At 37.5% G+C, this 21,427-nt stretch overlaps 1 protein-coding gene across 1 annotated transcript in view; it reads right to left on the bottom strand.

Annotated features, from left to right (window-relative positions):
* The window catches only part of LOC135448688 (mucin-5AC-like), a 37,289-nt gene extending 29,327 nt beyond the window's left edge, over positions 1-7,962 (bottom strand). The window contains 8 exon segments of the mRNA XM_064714905.1: positions 548-673; positions 991-1,207; positions 1,723-1,835; positions 2,229-2,319; positions 2,598-2,712; positions 3,706-3,967; positions 4,944-5,003; positions 7,859-7,962. Of these exon segments, the coding sequence (XP_064570975.1) occupies positions 548-673; positions 991-1,207; positions 1,723-1,835; positions 2,229-2,319; positions 2,598-2,712; positions 3,706-3,967; positions 4,944-5,003; positions 7,859-7,931 (1,057 nt within the window). The 5' untranslated portion in view covers positions 7,932-7,962.
* Between the last annotated feature and the right edge of the window lie 13,465 nt (positions 7,963-21,427).

Genomic DNA, 21,427 nt, shown 5'->3' with positions numbered 1-21,427 from the left:
AAGACCCAGAAGTATGCACAAAGAACACATCTATCTTGTACTGATATAAGGTTCTTGTGTATAATTCTCTAAAGGACCAGATCTAACACACTGCCTAGTGCTCTGTCAGCTCCTTGTTGTATAAACACATAACACTTGACAAGAAGGGTTTGGTCATTTGTGGAACTAGATGAAGCTTTGCTAGCAGCAGGAGTTATGATTGGGTGCAAAATCTGCTTAAACATTTTATACTTTCTGTGAACTGAGTTTGAATGCTGAGAATAGAAGACTCTGCTGTTTTTAGGAGCAAATTATCTTATTCTAAGTTCAGTGATTTTATATATATACATTAGAAAAGTATATATGCAAGGAATATTTGTTGTTTAAAAGGCCATATTTAGTAATTTGAATAGAAATAGTGCATCCAGGGGAGAAATGTAGCTATTACTTCCACGATAATAACGCTGATGATGTGATAGGAATGATCCAGAGTAAGAGAGTTATTAAATGTGTACAGGTGAGTACTCTAGGGGGGTTGGTATGAGAAAAGGGCAGGAAATGAGCTTGCCTGGAGGACAGACACAGCCATCTGTACAGTGATCTTCACAAAGCGCAGATCGTTCTGGGTTGCTGCACGTGTCGGAGCAGGGAGAGCCACACTCATGGTATTGCATGTTGAATGGACATGATTTGGCTAAAAGTAGAAAGAGTATTATAAATCTGGCTTTTCATTTAAAAGCTGGAGGAAACTTTTTTTTGCAATTTAGGTTGTTTTGTGTCAAGCTATGACAAGGTATCCTGATCCAAGCAGAGACTGAAACATTTTAGATTTTCTGATTCATATTGAAAACCCCCTAAACTTCCATATTTCCAAAGTCTCGTGTGCGAACAGGTAAAAACTGATTATAATTGCATGCACTTTTCAACTTTATCCTTCAGGAAAAAACCTCACGTATGTGAAGTTTGCTAGATGTGTAAGCACAGGTGGAGGTCCCTTCCCGAGATACTCACGGCACAGATCTGAGGTCCTCCAGTTCTGGGGCTGTCCACCCGCATGAGCACACTGCCGGGAGTACTCAGCAAAGGTGTTGCACATGCAGAAGTCAGCCATAGAGCTGTCACAGTGGCACAGGTCTTGTATGCAAGTCTCAATGTAGTCCTGGACATTCACAAGCATGTTACAACTTGTAAATGCTTTGCTGGTCAATACTGTCTCACAGATAGAGGCCTAGGAAGGAAAAGAGAGAAGGCAAACAAAGTGTTAAGAACATATGAAAATAATTACTTAAGGTATGGAGCAGGAAAAAAAAAAAAATCAAAGATTGATCTAGTCCAGAAACCCTTCCAACAGTATCCATAAGCTGATATTTAAGGAAAAATATAACAATAGGGCAAAATCACATGGAACTTCTTTGAATAACTCTAGTAGCTTCCATATCCTTAGTTACCATCACCTCAAGTGACGGTACACCACTTCCCAAACATTATATGATTTCTTTATATAAAGACATCCTCAGTAATTTTCTCTTTCAGGAAAATATGCAGTCTTCTTGTAGAAGAGGAATGTAAATTTTTGGCATTCCCCTTAGCAAAGAATACAACATGAAATTAAAAATATTTTTCTTTTGAGACCTACAACTGAGTCATATTCATGTTCTACTTTTTCCCTCTTCTAAGAAGTTTTTTTCCAAAGACAGAATGCATTCATAGTGAGAAAACACATTTTGAGAGAGATGTTCTTACAAATTCTCTTGAGCAGTTCATCAGAGAAGTAGGAGGAATAGGATCATCACACTGCTCTGTGGGTCCATCCATCTTCTGCCTATTACCAAACTGTATGGGGGTCAGTTTTGTCTCTGTAAAAAACAGTTCAAATATTAGAATAATGCTCACTAAATTTTGCATGGAGTTATTTTCTTTTGTGACACTACCTGCTATGACGTGAACAGTGATTACCGAATAGTATCACTAAATATGAAGGGGGAAATATGAACAGTATATTTAAAAAACTGGATCCTAACTATTGAAAACAAGTAGAAATTTTTATGTGGCAGGTCTTAAAATATCTAACAATGATGGAAGTAGTCTAATTACATCTCAAAGTCCTGACTTTGCACAACTGACATCACAGGAATACATAAAGAAGTAATGCCAGTTTTCCAGTTGGTACAACCCACAACCCGTATTAAAGCATATTCTAAGAAGAAAAAAAAAAGCACCAGTACTTAATAATGCTTATTATTACTTACTCCCTGAAATAAATTCATTGCTGCCTGGAATTCCATTGAAGTCCCCACAAAGTCCACAAGTTTGATTGGCATATTTCTTATCTAGTTCCACCTTAAAAAAAAAAAAAAATAAATCACAAAAAGAGGAAGGAAGTTTATAGAAATGGCCATCTTGATGGTTAGGAGCACAGCCCATACCAGTACTGCTTATTGATTCTGAGCTGAGCTTGGTGGGGAAAAAGCAGGAAATTGAGAGAAGACAGAGCAATACACTAAAAATGGACACAAATCTAAAAGTAAGTAATGCCTGCCTGGCTGTAATACTGCAAAGGTGTAAGCAGACTATTTTCAAAACACAGACTTTTTGCCGTGTTTTGGATGTTTTCTTACCAGGAGGGCATCTTGTCCATTCCAAAGGAAGGTCAATCCCAACTTGGCAGAAACTTTCAAATAGTTGTTACTTCTTTCTATAAAGACTCCCATATGGCTGTAGGGCATCTGGACCCTGGGGAAAGATCATCATAAGTCAGCAAGGGGTAGGGACAGAATATCCATTGAATGTTCACAATGATATCCTTTCTCATTCTCTTTGAGAATTTTCAACACGTATCTGTGAAGAAATTAGAGCAATAACTACCACAGACAACACAGGTTTTTAATATTTTGTCCATTTCCTATACACTGCCTCTCATTGTGCAAATGGATCAGCCTTGCTTTTCCTGTTATTTCTTTGACTTTTCCATTAAGGGTGTTTTGCTGGGTAAAATGTTAGCATATGTCTGTGGTTGTATTTTTCAAAAAAGTGCTGGGAGGCTCTGTTTTGCAGCCAGTGTGCTTCAGGATATTGCTATTTACTCCTTGAAGCATTTGCTAATAAAGGGATAGACTCCAGGCTTTCTGTGTCATGACTGCCATTGAGGAAGCTGTACCCGAGATAACCTTTAGACTAGCTCACTGTACATAGCTGCCATAACAGACACTCACTGTGGGATAGCTGCCCAAATATTTACCTGGCCTTTTGGGTAGGTTTCACGCCCTATGCCAAAGTCAGTGCTATAATTACTACATAGATATCAAGTCTGAAGAACAGATAATTTTAAATTAATTCAGGTACAAGCTGAAGAGCAGTCACCACTTTACTGCACACTGTTCAGTGCAAGAACAAAAGCTGTCAAAAATTCCTTGCAGGGATTCTGCTGTGGTAAAATTAATGGAAACTACTATCTCCAAGGGTGTAAAGAATGCAGCTTATAGACTTAATTGCATACATACATACACTATTGTAGCAGTGGGACAGCATATTGGATACAGCTCATCTGAACAAAACAGCCATGGGGATAATCTGCACAAGTGACATTCAGCTTGCTGTCAAGCCCTCCTTTGTTTTTGTTACTACCTCAGGAAGGATCTGAGCCCTCCCACTGCTTGGGAGCAATGATGAAATGAGGGAAAGGGACACTTGCTCAAAAAGCCTACTGGGAACAAAGTAGGAACATACAGTTTGTTGTCGAGCAGGACAGAGGTGGGGGTCAGTTCGATCACTACTCCTTCCAGCTTCATGATGACGTGAGTGATCACAGTAGCATTTTCCACCATTGCACGCCTAATCTGGATGTTGAAGTCCTCATAGGAAGACTTGCAGTTGGATGCAAAGATGTAATTACAGACCCCAGGGAAGTAAAAGATGTCCCCATCAAAGGTCTTGAAGTGGAAGTTACCCCATGTGCTGCAAACACGGCCATTGTGATAGGGGTTGCCAGCTGTGGATTCAAAATAAGCAATAAGAATTTTCTGTAGTTTTTTGTAATACCCTCCGTGTAGATGTTTTATCCCTCCTGCTTCTTTCACCAGCCTCTTTCCAAAAAGCTCATCTTTTTTCTGTTTTGTCAAGCTAATTGTTTGTCATTATTTATTTATTTCAGTTGCTTTTTGTGCTTAATCAGTTTTGCATAGGGATATAGGGCCTAGGATCAAAAGAGATCTCTGGGGTCACTAGATCTAGTGCTCTAGTTCTGATTACTGCCCTATCCCATGTATCCTTTCCATCTATGCAGTCCTCATGTTTCACCATAAAACCATATAAAAGCTAGTTTAAAACTAGCTGATACTCCTGCTTGGGAAGCCCATTCATACCCACAACTTCTAAGTGGCTGGAAGACTTTTGTCAACATCTTCTGAAACATATTCCTGTCCCATGTATGCCTGGTTGTTCTTGTGCCAAAATTACACTTCACCTTGAAGGGGTTCCACCTCCCTACTCCTCATCCAGCCCATTATAGAAAGTTTTTCTTTCTTTTCAGTCTTCCTTTCCTTGCAAGGATACTCTCTAAAATCCCTGATTATCTTCCCCATCCCTTTCCACATTTACACTCAGCCTGTTTGAATTGTACCCTCTTCCTTGGATAAGGTGTCTCAACAGTTTTTAGCACATTAGTATTTTCCTCTCTTTACTGGAAATATATATAATACCAGGGAAAAACATGTACAATAGCTATACGTGTTTAAACATATATATTAATTTTTTTTCTTACAGCTGCATCATAGAGCAGTGAGTCAAAAGCACTGGATTCACATTTAGATTATCTGTGTTACCTGATTAATTAATTCTCTGGTAATTTTTTGGTTTATGATGCTAAAGGTTCTTACACAATTCATTGATTTTTTTTTCAATCACTCCATGCTCTTTGTCATTAACAAGGGCACAGATATCTGAGCCATGACATTTGCTTAACTTACCCTTTACGTTCAGTGCGTTTGGAAAAGGTGGAATGATTGTCACTCCTTGCGATTTGAAAGCTGGTAGAAAATAGAAAGGAGAAAAAATGGCCAGGTTTAATCTTTTCTGAAGTCCTAGAATATGGGTAGAGATTGCCTAGTCTTTTTAGTGAATATTTCCTACTACTAGTTACACTCTAGTGGAAAGTTTCCACAAGGTTTTATTGGTGGTTTTTACACAATGCTTTGTGTTCTGTCCTTCTATAAATTTCACTAAGAGCTAAATTGCACAGACTGTAGCACTTTCTTCCACCATTTGTTCAAGACTCCCATCTGATGCTGACCCTGATACTCTGAACTCAAGAGGAGCAATATGATCCTCAGAGCACTGTATTGTAATACTGATTACAACAGCTATTTTTAAACAACCTGTGGCACACATTTTGCAGGGCAGACTTAAAGATCAATTATTTCAGCCTGTCATTACTAATACACCCGTCAGCTTTGGATCCTTCCACCCTTATTTTGCACTGTCCAGTTAAGTTTCACGCAGGATCTTGTAGTACTTAATTATTCTAATGTTTAAGGTAGTTACAGCTTTCTTATTCTCTTGCGAGTGATGCAGTCATCTTGACATAGTGTAAAAATATGTGCCTTTTATTACCTACTATCAAGTACCTTTGTGATATGTATGTAAACACACACCTCTTCTGAAAATACACTTTTAGATATAAGTTATGTACCTTTTGTGAAGTCAAAGATTAGATAACTGTATCATATCAGTAGAGCAGATCCACTGGGTCAGATCTCAGAGGAAATTCCCAAGCTTAGAGCAATCAGACATTGTCTGAAAACTAGATATATTTTACAGAGGGCTTCTCTTTTATTGTGTGTGGTATGTGTGTGGCTAGGAATCAAAATATTCTTGTAATCTTTCAGTTTATCACCTTTATTCAGAAAAAACCTTACAAAGAGATCAGCATAAAAATACCTACACTTTTGTTGCTGCAGGAGAGATGGAAAAACATACTCTGATTTTGTTCAAGCCCACCACCCTGGGCTTGAACTGGATCAAGAAGAATAGTAAAAGAAATGTGAATGTCTAATTTTCTTGAATCCCCTCATAATGTCTCAATTATATCTGTTTAAATATGCAGCACTCCATATATCAAAAATCAAAGACAGGTTTATGTACAAGAGGCCAGAAATGCATCAGGACGTATGCTACATGCAATGATGGCCAAACACCACTCCTTCAGCCTTTTCCTTTTTTAACTTTTTGGGTAATAAAGTACTGCAGGGAAGCCATCAAAAACATGCCTGTGGTGATTTGAGCAGGTCCTTGTTCTGTCACAGTATACCCCTGGATTCCCTTACAAGTTTTTCAGAGAAAAGACCTAAATTTCTAAGGTTTTGTAATCACTCTGTACTTTAAGCATTAGTAAAACCTATTTTTCCAGCTAGATGGCTTTCAAATAAGTCCCTTTTGTACATGAAGAATTCACTTCAGGGTTAGAGGACTGATCTTTGTCAAAGCCAAAGTTGCTCTGTATTTTCTAGTTTCAAGCATTCATTGTAATAAGCCACAGAAGGAAAATAAATGCAAAAGCCACACCATACAGAAGGAAATAGGTCTTTCCAATAGGTACATTTGTGCCTGTTGATTTTGGCCCAAAGCAAAGAAACCATTTTTCATTCCATTCCAGTGCAACATCAGAATTAGAATGTATGCATTATCCAGACGGGCTTTCAGTGCTCTCACTGTTTAGTGGGAGTTCGTCAGAGGGCAGGCTGAGGTGAAGACTATTCTGGCCAAGTGCAAGGGGAGGCTCACCCCCTGCTGCACCTCACCAGGGCAGGCTGTGATAGGACCACTAAAGGGGCTAAGGCTGAAAGCAGAGCTGTGGGAACTCTGCAAGTCCTCTCCTGGGGAAAGGGCTGGGGTTAGAAGACGTGTGTCCCTTGTTAGGGTAGGAACCATTCAGTGCTTCTGGCCTCCTTCAGTGCCCAGCCTCAGAGAGTTTTCTGCTTCTCTCTCCATGAACTGTGTGACTCTGCTCTGTCTCATGCCACATGCACTGTGCAGATCCCTGCTGCCATTGCATGTTTTGCTCAGGCTACAGCTAGTCCTGTCATAGGCTATTCTTTGACACGACCACTTCTTAACATAAGTTACTGTGGAACTACCTAGGAGCAGGAAAATTATGAAATCATACAATGGGATCTGCACGAGAAATCAAAATGCATTTAAAACTAACATTGTTGTTACATTAAACTTAAAGGGAAATTATCAGGTGAAAAAAGAAAAAAAAATAATTAAAGGGGTCTCCATCTATCTGTGACTATTAAGTGAATAGAATATTTATAGCAGTTCCATTTGTTTTCAGCCCATTGCAAACCAACTCTGTGTGCTAAGCTTTTATGCAACCTCAGAAGCAAGAGTAAATAAATTTTTAAAACCTATTGCCTGATGATTTTAAAGCAAAATCCTCCCTTTCTTCAATACTTTATCATCACCTGATAAATAGTCTTTAATAATTCATGCAGACATACTCCTCCACTGATTTTTTCCTTTCTAGAAATACCTTTGTGCCTTTTGGTTTGTACATTTAGAAATGCTATACCACCTTAAAGTGGATATTAAAAGCTAAATGCAAATCTTGAGGCATTTTTGTAGACTTATAAGTTCAGAGAAAGTTCCACTCAGTGCAGTGGAGCTGTTCCAGATTTCAGCTGGAGAAAAACAGGATGACAGTTTCAAAAGAGTTAATTTTCTCTTCTTAGGAAAGAAAGTATTTTAAGCAGAAAATAAAATCTTGCATGAAGGTAAGAGCTTCATTTACTTCACAAAGCCAGGGGAAAAAAAGCTTCAAACTCCAAAGCAAGTTATAAATTCTTTAAAACAGTAAAAATGCCAAGCAAGTGAATCTTCCTACCTTTGATCTCTATGAAGACCAGGGCTAGTATTGATATCCATAGTGGTATTCGTGTCCCACCACCTTTACCCATCTTCTGGAGGTCCGGTAGGAACCACCAAACAACCTGCCTCTGAGGAAATACCTGTCTGCTCCCAACTCTTATATAGTGAGAGAGTAGAAGTTGGCTCAGTTCCCAGATTGTTTCACAAGGCTCTTAAAAGGTGGGGCTTCAGACATTTTCGTTTTCTTTTGCAGGTGCAGAGGTAAATAGAGGATGCTCTGACTTTCCCTCAGCTATTTACACTCTAGGAGGAGTCTTCTTTCCACATTTTTCATGAAATGTCATGAAGTGAGCAAGAAGAATTTTTGCTAAGGCTTCAAATTTTTGTTTATTGTGGGATAAACACAATTTAAGGACTTTTGAGCAGGAAGTTAGTTTGAGTGAATTGTGCTTTTTTTTTTTTTTTTTTAGGGCAAGTGATGATAATTAGCTTCTCAAAAAACTCTAAAGAAGTTCCACCTGATACAAATTTTTTAAACGAGTTTGCACCTGCCTATGTAGCTACTTTGTTTGTGACAATGAAGACATCAAATGCTATTTAAAGTCAGCAGTTATCCCACTGGCCAAGCACAACACAGGTGTACACCATGAGAACCCTTCTGTGCTGGCAAGTCAGTAACATGGCCTTTTCCTTGAGGGTCTCCTGTTCTTATATGGGCAATTTTAGGATTATTTCAGCTGTTTTCCTTCTAACATGATTTCACCATTAAAAATTAGCTGGATTCTACCTATGATTAAAAAAAATCCATGTAATTTCTAGCCCTAGAGATATTAAAGGACAGATGTGCAAGGATATTTTCTGGAATATTCATTATGTTAGGAGCAATGAGGGAGTGAAAAATGCTTTTTGAGTATGTTAAAATAGTTATTTACAGCTATAGGACTTTGGGAAATTAACCTTTTATAGTGTTTTACCTTGGGGTGTGGAGAAACACAGTCTTTCACTAGGAGAGCAGATCCCATAATCCCACATGGGTTCAAACAGTTCCTGCAAGGAAGAAGGTACTGGTATAGTCTCCATATTCTTTGGAGTCATAACAACATTGAAAATGGAATGAAGTTTAGCTGTTATGGAGGGATGTTAGATGGGCATTGAAAAGGTAGTGAAATACTCATTTAGGTTGCCTAGGAATACTGTCCAGTTTCCATCACTAGCTTAGTAAAACACCTACATGAGAATGGTCTAAGTGCTGTTGATAGTGCTCTGGGACAAGAGAATAGACAAAATGTCCATTTGAAATTCTCTCAAATATTATTTTCTATTATGTTTTTTGAAAAATTATCATGTAATCATGGAATTGTAGAATGGTTGTGTTGGAAGGGACCTTAAAGATCACCCGGTTCCAACCCCCTGCCATGGACAGGGACACCTTCCACTAGACCAGCTTGCTCAGAGCCCCATCAAACCTGGTCTTGGACACTTTCAGGGAATGGAGCATCCACAACTTCTCTGGGCAACCTGTTCCCACTCCTCACAGAAAGGAGTTTCTTCCTAATAAAAATCTACTTTCTGTTAGATTTGAAGAAGTAACTTTAACACTAAGAGGGAAATAAAAGGCAAAATTTTTACCTAAGCAGCGAACAAAAGCAAGAAATATGTTGCTTGTCCTGAACATTTTAAGAGCACAACTATTTAAATAAAAGTGACATAACAAAATTGAATTGGAAGTTTTGAGGAAAAGAATCGTTCAGTTTCAGTCATGAGTTATACCTTTGGCAACTTCATTGATGTGTAAGTCTAGAATTTACTTAGCCCTCTTAGAATTTACTATTTAACAAGGAAAAGAAGATGCCTTCAAGATACTTGTACATTCAGAAATACATGCAGTGAAAATTTAAGGAAGTATCATTGTCTCTAATGGTTAGTATCAAAGTTCCAGGATGAAGATCCAGAAAAAATAGCAAAATTAATGGATTTAAATGGTATGTAATTAAAGTAATGATAAAATAGTATGGTAAACTCATGTGGGTAACACACATAAGCTTATTAAGAGATAATGTTAGTGAGAAGAAATATATACTTTATGAATCATTTTATTACTTACCACTAAAAATCAATTAAAATCAACAGTTGCTATGCTGTGGTTTCATGTACATTTCCTGCATGTTCAGGGAAGCACTGTTATCTCTGAGACGTCCCAGTCTGGTCACCATAATTAGGCTGAAACTGGTTTACAGTTCAGTTTAACCCCTTTAACTGAGCTTTAAGGCACCATCAAAAGTTATTTCCTATATCTTTTTTTTTGACTGAAATTTTCAAATCTCATATATGTCATGAATCAATTATCCTGACACTACTAGGTGGTTAATTCATTGATTATGACATATGACCTCTGCCATATTAAATTTCTTGTCTTGTGCTATTCCTTCTCAGAAATTATTATAAAATGTGTTAAAATGTATGAGACTTGCAAAAATAATCTCAAATATTTATGATAAATTGATTTAGTAGCATTATTAATTTTTCAAAGACATAATTCCTTTTCAAATTGTATTTCACCTTTATTCACTCAATAGACGTACACAGGTGACATGGAAGAGTATATTAAAAAATTAGTTGGGAGTAACATGTCTGATTTCTGTACCTCCTTATGATCAAATCCATACAATTGACTGCATAAATGGAAATAATAATATGTTAGAAGAATTTGTTGATGTACTTTTTTTTAACAGAAAAGACAGAAGATTTTGCCATTGCATTTGATCTGAAAACCCTGTAATTTCTTTCTTTAGTTTCTCTTTCTTTTTCATAGGATCATATTCCTACTCTCTGTGTCCATGATATTAAATTGAGTGAAATATTTCAGTAAAAGAGTTGTTAGCATTTTCAGATCCATTCTTTTTGACCTTACATGATCAAATTCAACATGGTTGTGATGCTATTTACACATCTTACTCATGATTTCTGAATCTCCTTCTCTATAAAATAAAATGAGAACATAATATCTTATCTTCATAGATACCCACTGTAGAATGCAAATAAAATGTGATAGCAAACTTGGTTAACTTTTGGGTGATAATGACTGAAACCAGTGTCTCCATTTATAGTTAAAAAAGACAGAAGGATGAACTTATAAGGAAATGCAAAACGTTGTCTAGTCCACCTGGTGCCGTACTGGAGTAGGGAGTATTCATTTCAAGAGAAGGAAGAAAACGTGTAATTGACAGGAATTACAGCACTTCCTCTGTGTGAAGGCTAAAATGCAAGTTAGCAAGGCACTGCCTGCTTGACTTTTCTCTGGCTGGTCATTTCTTCTGAAATTTCTTCTTCTGGCTTCTGAAGCCATGTTTAAGCTCCAGAGAGATGCTGGAACACTTGGCATGGAATTCAGCTGAAGTACCATTCTCATTGTCCCTGAATTTTGACCTGTGCAAATTCAAATGCATTATTTTTATCTTAAAGCTTCTATGGAAAAGTGAGGCAACTGATCAATTTCAGCTTAAAAGTTGTTCATTAACATTATAGGTGTTCTCTTACTTATGTGAAGATGAACTACATTTCAATCAGCTGCAGTAAGTATTTCATAGTATGACACAATATAGTCTATCTAAAGTAAAGCTATAGTTAAAGACTAAAACAGGGATACAACTTCTTTTATGTTCTTTTCTGGTCAAACAGAGCCATTGATCCATTCCTTTACTTCCAAGTGCTTAGATAGAACTCATTAATTGAAAATCAAATCTCATTGTAACTGAGATTTTAAGCCATTTCATTAACATGAGTAGTTCTCCTTCTGTCTTTTAGTGTGTACGTTGTAGAGGAGCAACACATAATTCTTTAACCTCCATTGCAATCTCTATGTTTGGCTTCAAAACAAGTAATAGGTAACTTGATATTAAGATCTGTTACTTAATCTGTTCATTTCAAAGTTTGAAGTGTCATTTAGAAGAACCCAAGCAAAGCATAAGATTTTAAATCAGGCACTAGAGACTGACTAACTGCAACATAAGAGGCTGGTTAATACTGATATGATTAGGAAGTAAAAGATACTGAGTATAATCTCTCATATTATTTAACCATTATCCTCTGGGAAGCAGATCCATCAGAGAACAACTTGGAGTACTGTATTAAGACATTCTCCTTATAGAAAGCTAGTAAACATCCTGTGCAGAGTTAGTAAAGGAAAAACAGTGTGCACCCTGTACCATGAGAGGTACGAATGTGGGGGCCAGAGTCGGGTTTCCATGTTGTCTGAACACGTCCGGGATATCTCTGTGTGTAAAGGGGATAAACACTTAAGCCTCTTTACAGTTTGTAAACACAGACACCACAACCATGCATGCCAATATTTGGAATTGGTATTATAGACTAAAAATTTGATGTACACACACATACCGGAGGGCATATTTACATTGTGCAGCGGTGCATGTTGCAGAGATCCCTCTGCTAGCAGCCGCCAAGGTAAATTCATAGTAGGAAATAGTGTCACTGCATCAGTATGAAGTCACACCTAAGAGAATTTGCTTTTCTCTGAGGCATTGACACTGCAGCATTGTGTTTGGGATCAGAGCTCTACCTAGACCTATGCAATGCCATAGGGCCATTGCAGCACTGTTTAAAGCCAGCTGAAAGCTGGGATCTGTTATGTAGTGCCTTCATGACCCAAATCAAAAATCAGTCTTTAGAAGCAATTGGTGTTTGTAGACTCAGAGAAATAAAGGGTACAACTAGTCAAAAAGTGGGTGAAATGAAGGGCTATGCTAAGCAGTGCCTATAAACTCTCAAAGGAATCTGTTGAAGATGCAGAAGCTCAAAAAAATCTATGTTAATATACTCTGGTGGACACAATTCTGCTGAATGACAATTCGTTTGTTTGTTTGTTTGTTTGTAATAATATAAACTACAGACTGCATATAAGTGGAGATAGATATGTATATATACTATTACCACTAGCAAGTTTTGTCAGAAGTTCTATTATAAGACCCTCAAGTATATTGCCTTATCTTAAATCAGAAGCAGACAATCTTAATCAAAAAAAAAAAAAAGGATGGAAGATATAATTAAATGCATACAAGCAAGGACAAACATGGAAAAAGAAATAAAATCCTTTGGTGCATGTATTATTCAAGACTCAGAGAAATTAACTGAATTCAAAGAAGTGGTATAAAAGTTAGCAGAGACCTCTTTAGTATTTCAGTTCAAATATTGCCATTCTCATTAATAATTTAAGATTCTGTTATGTCATCCTTCTTGAAGGGAGAGCATATTGCATGGGAATATCTGTGTATGTGTGTTCAATCTCTATTGTGAAGTAACTTTTAAAAGTTACTTTTAAAAGTCCTTTTCTGTATTCATCATTGAAGTTCAAGGACTTGGATAATGGTACAGCATTAAAGACTTAAACTAATGGAACATGTTGAACAAAATGCAGGGAGGTACAAATTTGCCATAAATTAATTTCATTTGAAAATTTGGCTAAGATTAAAGACTGCTATCCTTTCTATAAAACCTTATTGCCGTAGCAGGATAAGAATCATAATCACTTTGGAGACAAACCTGATGCTCACTTATGTAGTTATTAATATGAAGGTTTATTGTATTCATAGTTTTTTATCTATGGTTTTATTTTTATTTTAATAAATTTTAAGGAGAGCTTCCTTTATTTTTATAAAGTATTATTAATTTTGCAATGTCAAAACACTAGGAGGTATTGATGTTAAGACCATCAGTGCAGTTAAATGAAATAGTTTTTAATTACATGAATGAAATGTTTGCTTCTTAGAGGGTTCTTGCTTTTTATGGACAGAGCTTAGATAATTAATGTTTTTTGTGTTCAGTTATTTTTACCTATGTGTCCTAACACTTTGTTACTGTGTGTTATTCAGTCCTCACTGAATACAGTCAGCAATTTCCTCGCTTACTTTTCTGTGGTGCCCATCACTGGAGTCCCTGAGAAGTTCATCAATAGCGTATTGCTTTTGAAAATATGTTTTTAAGTACTTGGGATATATTATCTTTGTTTTACATATTGCTAAATATGGCATAGTAATTTCAGGGGCAAGCGGTCTAATACCCTAGGATTAATTTTCAAAATACTGAACTTTATTTTGGCAGTCGCATGTTTAGTATGCCAAGTTCAAGTAGAACTGTGAAGGTCCTACAATTCTGCAGCTGAGATGTTGAAGTATCCAGCACAGAATCTAGAAGAAAAAAATCATCAAGTGTGAAAATTCCAGTTTAAATAAATTTGTGCAGCATCAAAACGATTCAAAATAAGGGAGAATTTGAATCCACTTCGACATGGTGACATGTGTGCCATTTTCACTCTGCCGTGGCCAAATTCTCCAGGCAGTGAGAGAGGACTGCGGGCAACCATCGCGCTTGGAGCGTGCTCTCGTTGAACCTCGAATCCGGGTTCAGCTGCCTGCAGCAGGTGCCTGATGTGCACACAGTCCAGTGGAGAGCAGCAGGATCCAATCAGAGCCTCGGGGTTGTGCAATCCTGTACACGCACAAAGATGGCACGTTGTGACTTCTGATAGCCTGCACTCCCTGCTCACGTAAGTAACCCTTCCTCGGTGAGTCTGACCAGGGACAGGAGTACTACTCATGAGAAATTTTCATGGGCTCTGTGGTGTAAGTTATCACAGACCGTGGGTTTTAGATATATTCTCTAAATATGCATCATGGAGGTGACTAATTGGTCTTGCAGGGTTTGCTAAGCTGAGCTGTCAGACTCCTTATCATTTTGCAGTGCTGAAGTATGATATAAAACAAGAATGCTGTCAAACTTGAGCAGCTAGACTTGTACTGTATTGAACATTCAACACGTCAGTGGATGAATTGTCTGTTGACCTTTTTATAGTCAGTTTTCGGCTTTATTGATCTGAAAACTATGAAAATCCTTATCTGCTTTGGTCAGTTGCTGCAAATGGCTGGAAACTGGTGTTGTGTGTTCATGTTTTGAAAATAAGAATTGTATGGACTGAACTTTCTTACCATGACCTGAAATGACTTGCAGAGTTAGGGATGAAAAGATTATTCTGCTCTTTTCTATTGCCATCATCGAGCAAATACTACCCATGGCAGTTTCACTGTCAGTCTTCAGTAGGAGATTGATGTTGTAAGCTAGTAGCAATTGTTGCAGATTATGTCTAATTTTGAGTGTACATCTTCTAACTCTTCACCTCTTTTGAGTGCTAACAATATTTCTGATAAAATGAAGGTAGAGTCTGAACTATTAATAATAAATTGAACAGAGAGAATCACATGTAGGATTCAGATCTGAAACTGATTTTTGTAATCTGCTGGTTAGGAAAGTAAGAAGTGACTGTCTGTAGTCACGCTAGATGTGACATTCTGAGTTAGCTCTAATACATGCTTATGGGCTGATGCTTTTATGCAAATTTGGAGTAGAAGAGCTATGATTCCTTTTATACAGCACAATAAAGCAGTTGTCTCTTTTTATATTGCTCTTAATAGTTTAGGAATGTTGTTAAAGTTTCTGGGAAGAATTTTGGCTACTATAGATAGAAAACTGCACTGGATCAATTAAAACAGGCACTAATGAACACATCAAATGCAGATCTGAACTGAAAAGCTTACACTGTCTATGCAGTGGGTGCTGAAGAGATTTGAAGAAATATTGTCCATTATTGAACTAATTATATGATCATGAAATGGATGCAAAAATTATTTCTGTAAAAAGCTGACTCCTTTGGAAATTGAAGGTGAAGCAGGGTTTCTTATTGAAATATATCTCAGATTAATATTGACACAAAGGGTTGTTTTCCATTATTAGCCTTATCAATGCAATAACATTTCTGATAGAGAAAATATTGCCATGAAATGAGGAGACTTTTTTCCTCTCTTCACAAGAATAAACAAATAAATTACTCTCTACAATCAAAAGTTTGACATATGTTTCATAGCATGTAGTGGGCTCTTAAGCCTTCTGAAACAAACACAATCCAGAAGGCTGTTCATCTCCATTTTGTGTTTCTGTCCAACAAGAAGAGAAACAGGAACAGTAAGTTTGCTTTTATGGTGTGGATCCTGCAGTTTTGGAACTCCTTTGTATGCTCATTTGTTCTCTCTGAATCATTCTTGCAAACAGGTGGGGAGCGCTTTCTTTTCATGCAGGTTTTGGATTGAATTCAAGGCTCCAGGAAACCCAAGTCTCTTACGCTGGCGAATTTCAAAGCGGTTCAGCATAACTCAGCTGGGCTGCACAGAAGGAAACCTGCAAGCCCCATGCTTTGTCAGTGGTATTCCAAACACTACATTTCTTGACTCAAATACTTGAAACTATCAGGTAATCGCTTTTGTTGAGTCAGACTCCTCTATATCCCAGACTGTGCTCTCATACATATTTTATCCTGTACTTTTTTCATGTAACTTACCAATTTACATTTAGGGCAAATCATTTAGGCAAACATCCCTTCTTGGCTCAGAGATTCCCGATGACAGAGAATTGCCTGCATCTGTTGAAAAGCTGTTTTCCTTGTTATATACTCAACATTGCTAAATGACAGTCTTCCTTTTCTCAGGCAAGAATCAAGGGGGGAAAGTCTACACTGCATATATCAGCAGCTGAAGCATTTCCCAGCTGAACACTAACTCAGTTTGCTGAAAGATTTATGTCAAAATTTGGTTAAAATCTGTTTGACAGGCTTGTTTTTCATACGGAGTTTCAGTCCCCAGGCAATCAGTTCAGTTTTATCCCACACAAGTGAAGGTGGATCAGATCAAGAGAAGATATTGACTGCATGTGAAAAAAGCAAGAGAAGCCTTTCACTGTGTTAGAAATGGTTTGGGTTGCATGTAGCCACGTTGGAGCTATACAAGAGTCACTTCAGCCTGCTGTTACTGCTGCAGATTGAAAGGTTTAAATTATTTTTTTCTTTTATGATTTGTAGAACACTTAGTACTGAGCACTTTGTGCAGAGTACAGCTTGAAGCTCAATCAAGCTAGACCCTTGTTCGAACCAGCTTGTTGTGGGTCACATGAAACCATTACATTGACACTGGTTAGGGTGGCTGAGGAAATACAACATGCAATGTTGTCATCAATAATGCGAAATCACTTTCCCTTCTAGCAGTTCCAAGCTGAATTTATAAGTATCACTAAGAGTTCATAATAAAATTTTGTACATTTTCTCTCATGTAACATTATAATATTCTAGTTTCTTAAGTAGTAAAAAGAGGTTCCAGCGTATCTGACCTATAAAATCTTGATATTCAATTCAACTTTTTCCACTGAAGGTCTCCTTTGCAGATAATCACAAAACTTGCTGTGCTGTTCTCAAAGCAAAGGCTTTTCTCTCAACTCTTTTGAAGTAATGATTATCGCTGTGTTGTGCCATCTACTAAATTCAGTGGTCCTGGGGACAATTCCTTGGGTTTAGAATTTGCATTGTTTTAACTTCTAAATGGAGATAAGCAGGCTTGGGGTTTAGTTTAGTTTCTTACCCCCCCCCCTCCATTTTTTTTTTGGTATGTATTTGTTGGATGTAAAAATGGGTATGTCTTAGGTCCTAGCTTAGAAATTTAAAAATCAGACAAATTGAAGGGATGATGGCTTGTGTTGGTTCCCACATTGGTAAATAAAGGGATAGGATATAAATGCCTGAAAATGCAGGTCAGAGCCAGAACTATACATGAATAAGTAAATAAATGGTTCTAAGGACACTTTCTCTGTATAAAGAGCAATGAGTTTTACATTGTGCAGTTACAACATGTAAGATTAGCCAGGGCAAATCCTATTAAAATCTTAAATACACAACAAGCCTAGCCACTGTCTAGGGCAGTGTATAACAAAGCTCAGTATTTAATAACAATGCCAGATTAGGTGCTAAGAAAGGGTGGAGGCCAGGGCCATGGCACTCATGAGGATTTTAAGTGCCCACAGTCTGTGCACAAGTTCAATCACTCCTGCCCTTGCCATTCCCTGAAAACAAGGTATTTAAAACTCAAAGCCACATTTCATAGTGTCAAAACAGTATTTGTTGAAACACTGAAAGTCAGAAACAATGCTTTTGTTGGCAGCCTTCTTGACATGTGCTTGTTCAAAGCAGGGAAGAAATGGTGTGACACAGCGTGTTGGAGAAACAGCTCCAGACAGATCTCCCTTGCATTGCTACTTCTCTTCATTCCAGTAACTGCAAAAAATAAAACTACTCACAATGGAAGTGCCACCACACTGTGTCCTGGTGGGTATGCAGAGAATCTTCTTGTCCCCCTCTCATGGGCATGTTGAGATTAAGGAGGGAAAATGGAAGGAATGGTAATTGTAGGCAGTATGCTGTACAATGGTAATGCTGCATCTTAAATTCTGGCCACAATCCCAAACCAGATTTACTTACAGCTCACTGTTTCTTTAATTGAAGAATTTGCAACTCTGGCTAAGGTGAGCTAAAAGAGCTGGAAATGGAATTGAGAGGGGCTGGGCTGAGCAGGAAGTGTTATGAACAGACTGCTTCCTTCATGTGCCACAACCATCATCTGCATGATCACTGAGCCTAAAGAGAAGGGTTATCCTCTGCAGTGTATTTAAAGACTTACCTCTCTATGTATTTAGAGAGTTTTGCAGCTATCCCAATTATTGGCAATTGGTTTTTTCATCCTCAACACCTAAAGTCTGTCTAGCAGGAAATGTAATCATAAAAACCACTGGTAGTTACAAACTGAAGTCTGTTTTGAAAATCTCTCTAATCAAGATGAAACTGCAGTAAAAATTCCTGGTAACTGACATGACATGCATAAAGATGTGCAGCAATGCTCTGTAAGCATAAGACTTGTAAGCCTACCTCATGCGAAACAGGAAGTAAAAGGATGCTCTTTTACAGACCTGCTAACTGGATATTATAGCAAACTGTGTGCACTTTCTTGGCTGGCTTCTGGCATCTATTTCCCTCTGCAATTTCTGAATCCGTGTTGCCCATTTAAGGTTGATATTGTCAAGAAGCGGTGTTACCAAAACCGTGAATGAAACATTGAATGGCTTTATGTCCACAACATATACATATTTATATGTTCATACAAAGAACTAGAATTATTGGTGATATTAGTATAATATATAATTACTTGCGATATTAATTTAATAAACTATTAAGGTATAAAATTCCTATCTTAGCAATTTCCCATTCTCTTAGGTATTAGTGCAAAATCTGTGCTGTTTGAATATGTCAGTATTTTCTATTAGAGTGAAGAGCAGAATTTATCATGACAGTTTTTTTAAACATAATATTGAGCAAGTACACAGTCACAGAGATTGCAAAAACGTTGTTCTGTTTAATGCCAAAACACTAAATGAACAACTTCAAGTCAAGCATCATCGAAAACAAAGACTACCTTGTTCAACCATTATCTAAGAGAACAAGAACTACAGCAAAGAATACAATTTTCTAGTTGGTTTCCACCCAGAAGTGCATGCTTAATACTAAGCTGTGCTCTGCAGATAGGTGTCTGAAAGAAAATTTCTCATATTAAGTAAGAACAAAGTAGAGAACTCTCACTTTATTTTATCTGAGATTAATTCAAAACTTTCTACCTATAACCACACAGGTCCCAAATTTGGAATTCTTGTTCAGCCAAAATGTTTCCTATGAAGACCTACAAGGTTAAATCCATATGCTTCTGCAATGACTGCAAAAAACAAAATTGCACTTTCACCTGGAGAGGTCTCCTGGTTCATCTAATGTGGATAGAAGAGTACTTTATTCTTGGTGGGTGTTGCTGTGTACTAAGGAGTTTAAATATACTGAGCTGAGCACCAGCCTGCACGTATGAGGAGCATGCCAGTTTACACAGGGCTTCTGCAGGTGTCAGACAGCACCTTTTCCATAATGGAAGAGACAAATATTACTGTATCTGTCACAGGTCCTTGGAAACAATCCTGAATCTCAAGAGCTTCGCTCTTGGCTGACTAAACAGGGAGCAACACACCTGAAAGGGCATGTTCTTATTGAGAGCTTTGGTGCAGCAACAGCAGGAAATAAGCAGAGCCCTCAGAAATTCGTGTTGCCAATGCGCATGCCGCAGGTTCTTTCCATAATTATATTCTCAAAGATAACACATTTCAGCCAGGAAATTTAACTCTATTTTGAACAAAAACACTCCAGTCAGGTCAAAACTCAGATTCTGAAGTATACTATGTCTTTTTTTGTAGTAGAACCTTCAACAGAATTAATGAAATATATTGACCCTGTAGTCCCTGTAATTAATTATTGCACAAACTTCTGTGCAATTATCCTGTGGCTTGTGATTGTTTGCTTGGCTGTTTGAGACCATGGATACCTACAAGTGCAACATCCTGTTGACAAAATCACACATTTTCGCATCTCAGAAATGTAATACTTTATATTCTGAAAATACTAAGATGCTGTCCAAACCAAGGCTTGGTTCCAAGTCCCATTTCCCAGTTGTTAGGCAGCGATTTGGCTGATGACTCCTGACTATTTCTCCTAGCAGGGTACAGGGCGGGCAACAAGACTCTGCAGCTGACGAAAGGCAGAGTATCCCTTTAGCTCCTTTTCTATGCTGGCAAGCAGCAAAGTAGGGATTCAAGGAGGAAAGCTATTGTGAGAATGGAGTGAGAATTCTGAGGCAGTTGGATGAAAGGGTCCTCTGGTGCACAGAGGGGGAAAGGGCCATTTTTCGACTTAGTAGAGTCAGAAAATAAGGGAGGAAGATTTTGACCCTTCGCATTATTAATCATAATATTATTATATAAATTAATACATGCAAATACAAGTTAAAGTTGGATTCTGCATTTGCATGAACTTAATGACTGATGATTGTGGTTAGGGGTACTTATCCCGACAACTATTTGTTGCAACAAACAGCTTCTAGATCACTTGTTTTTATCTGCCATTTTGGGGAGCTGCAGAATTTTGTCTACTTTTATTTCACAGAATCACAGAATCAATGAGATTGGAAAAGATCTCTGAGATCATCAAATCCAACCTACTTGTTTGTTCTTCCATATTTGTTCAAGGTGCCAGCTGGGAAGTTGCTTTGCGAAGTTTAGAAAGTAACACCTACCCTGTTGTAGGAAAAAAATTGTGTTGCATTCTCAACATGATTGTTACATTGGGGAAATGATTGAAAGTGATGGTTTTCACACTGTGATGCTATTTTGGGATTATGTAGGATAGTGACCTTTGAGAACAGCACAGTAAGTTTTGTGATTATCTGCAAAGGAGACCTTCAGTGGAAAAAGTTTAATTGAATATCAAGATTTTATAGGTCAGATACGCTGGAACCTCTTTTTACTACTTAAGAATCTAGAATATTACAATGTTATGCTTAGACCTGGTGGCGTAATTATTAGCCAGCTCAAATTTTAATAAATGAGCGTAAACCCACTGACTTTGATAAATTAATACATATCATTAGGTTTGCATTCAGCCTGTTCTGTAGAGAGAAATGCTCATTATATCAGTGTATAGACAATTTTTAAACTAGATATAATGCTTCAGGTGGGATAGGAATCCTTTGTTCCAGAATCAGTACATGTGAACATCTAGCTATTAAAGATCCACATTTCTTATAAATTTTGTCCCCAGATGGGATCACATTGGTCC

Source organism: Zonotrichia leucophrys, chromosome 5 (genome assembly GCF_028769735.1).
Source record: "Zonotrichia leucophrys gambelii isolate GWCS_2022_RI chromosome 5, RI_Zleu_2.0, whole genome shotgun sequence".
Taxonomy (NCBI): domain Eukaryota; kingdom Metazoa; phylum Chordata; class Aves; order Passeriformes; family Passerellidae; genus Zonotrichia; species Zonotrichia leucophrys.
Note: the sequence above shows the minus strand (reverse complement) of the source record. Positions and strands in the feature narration are given on the sequence as shown.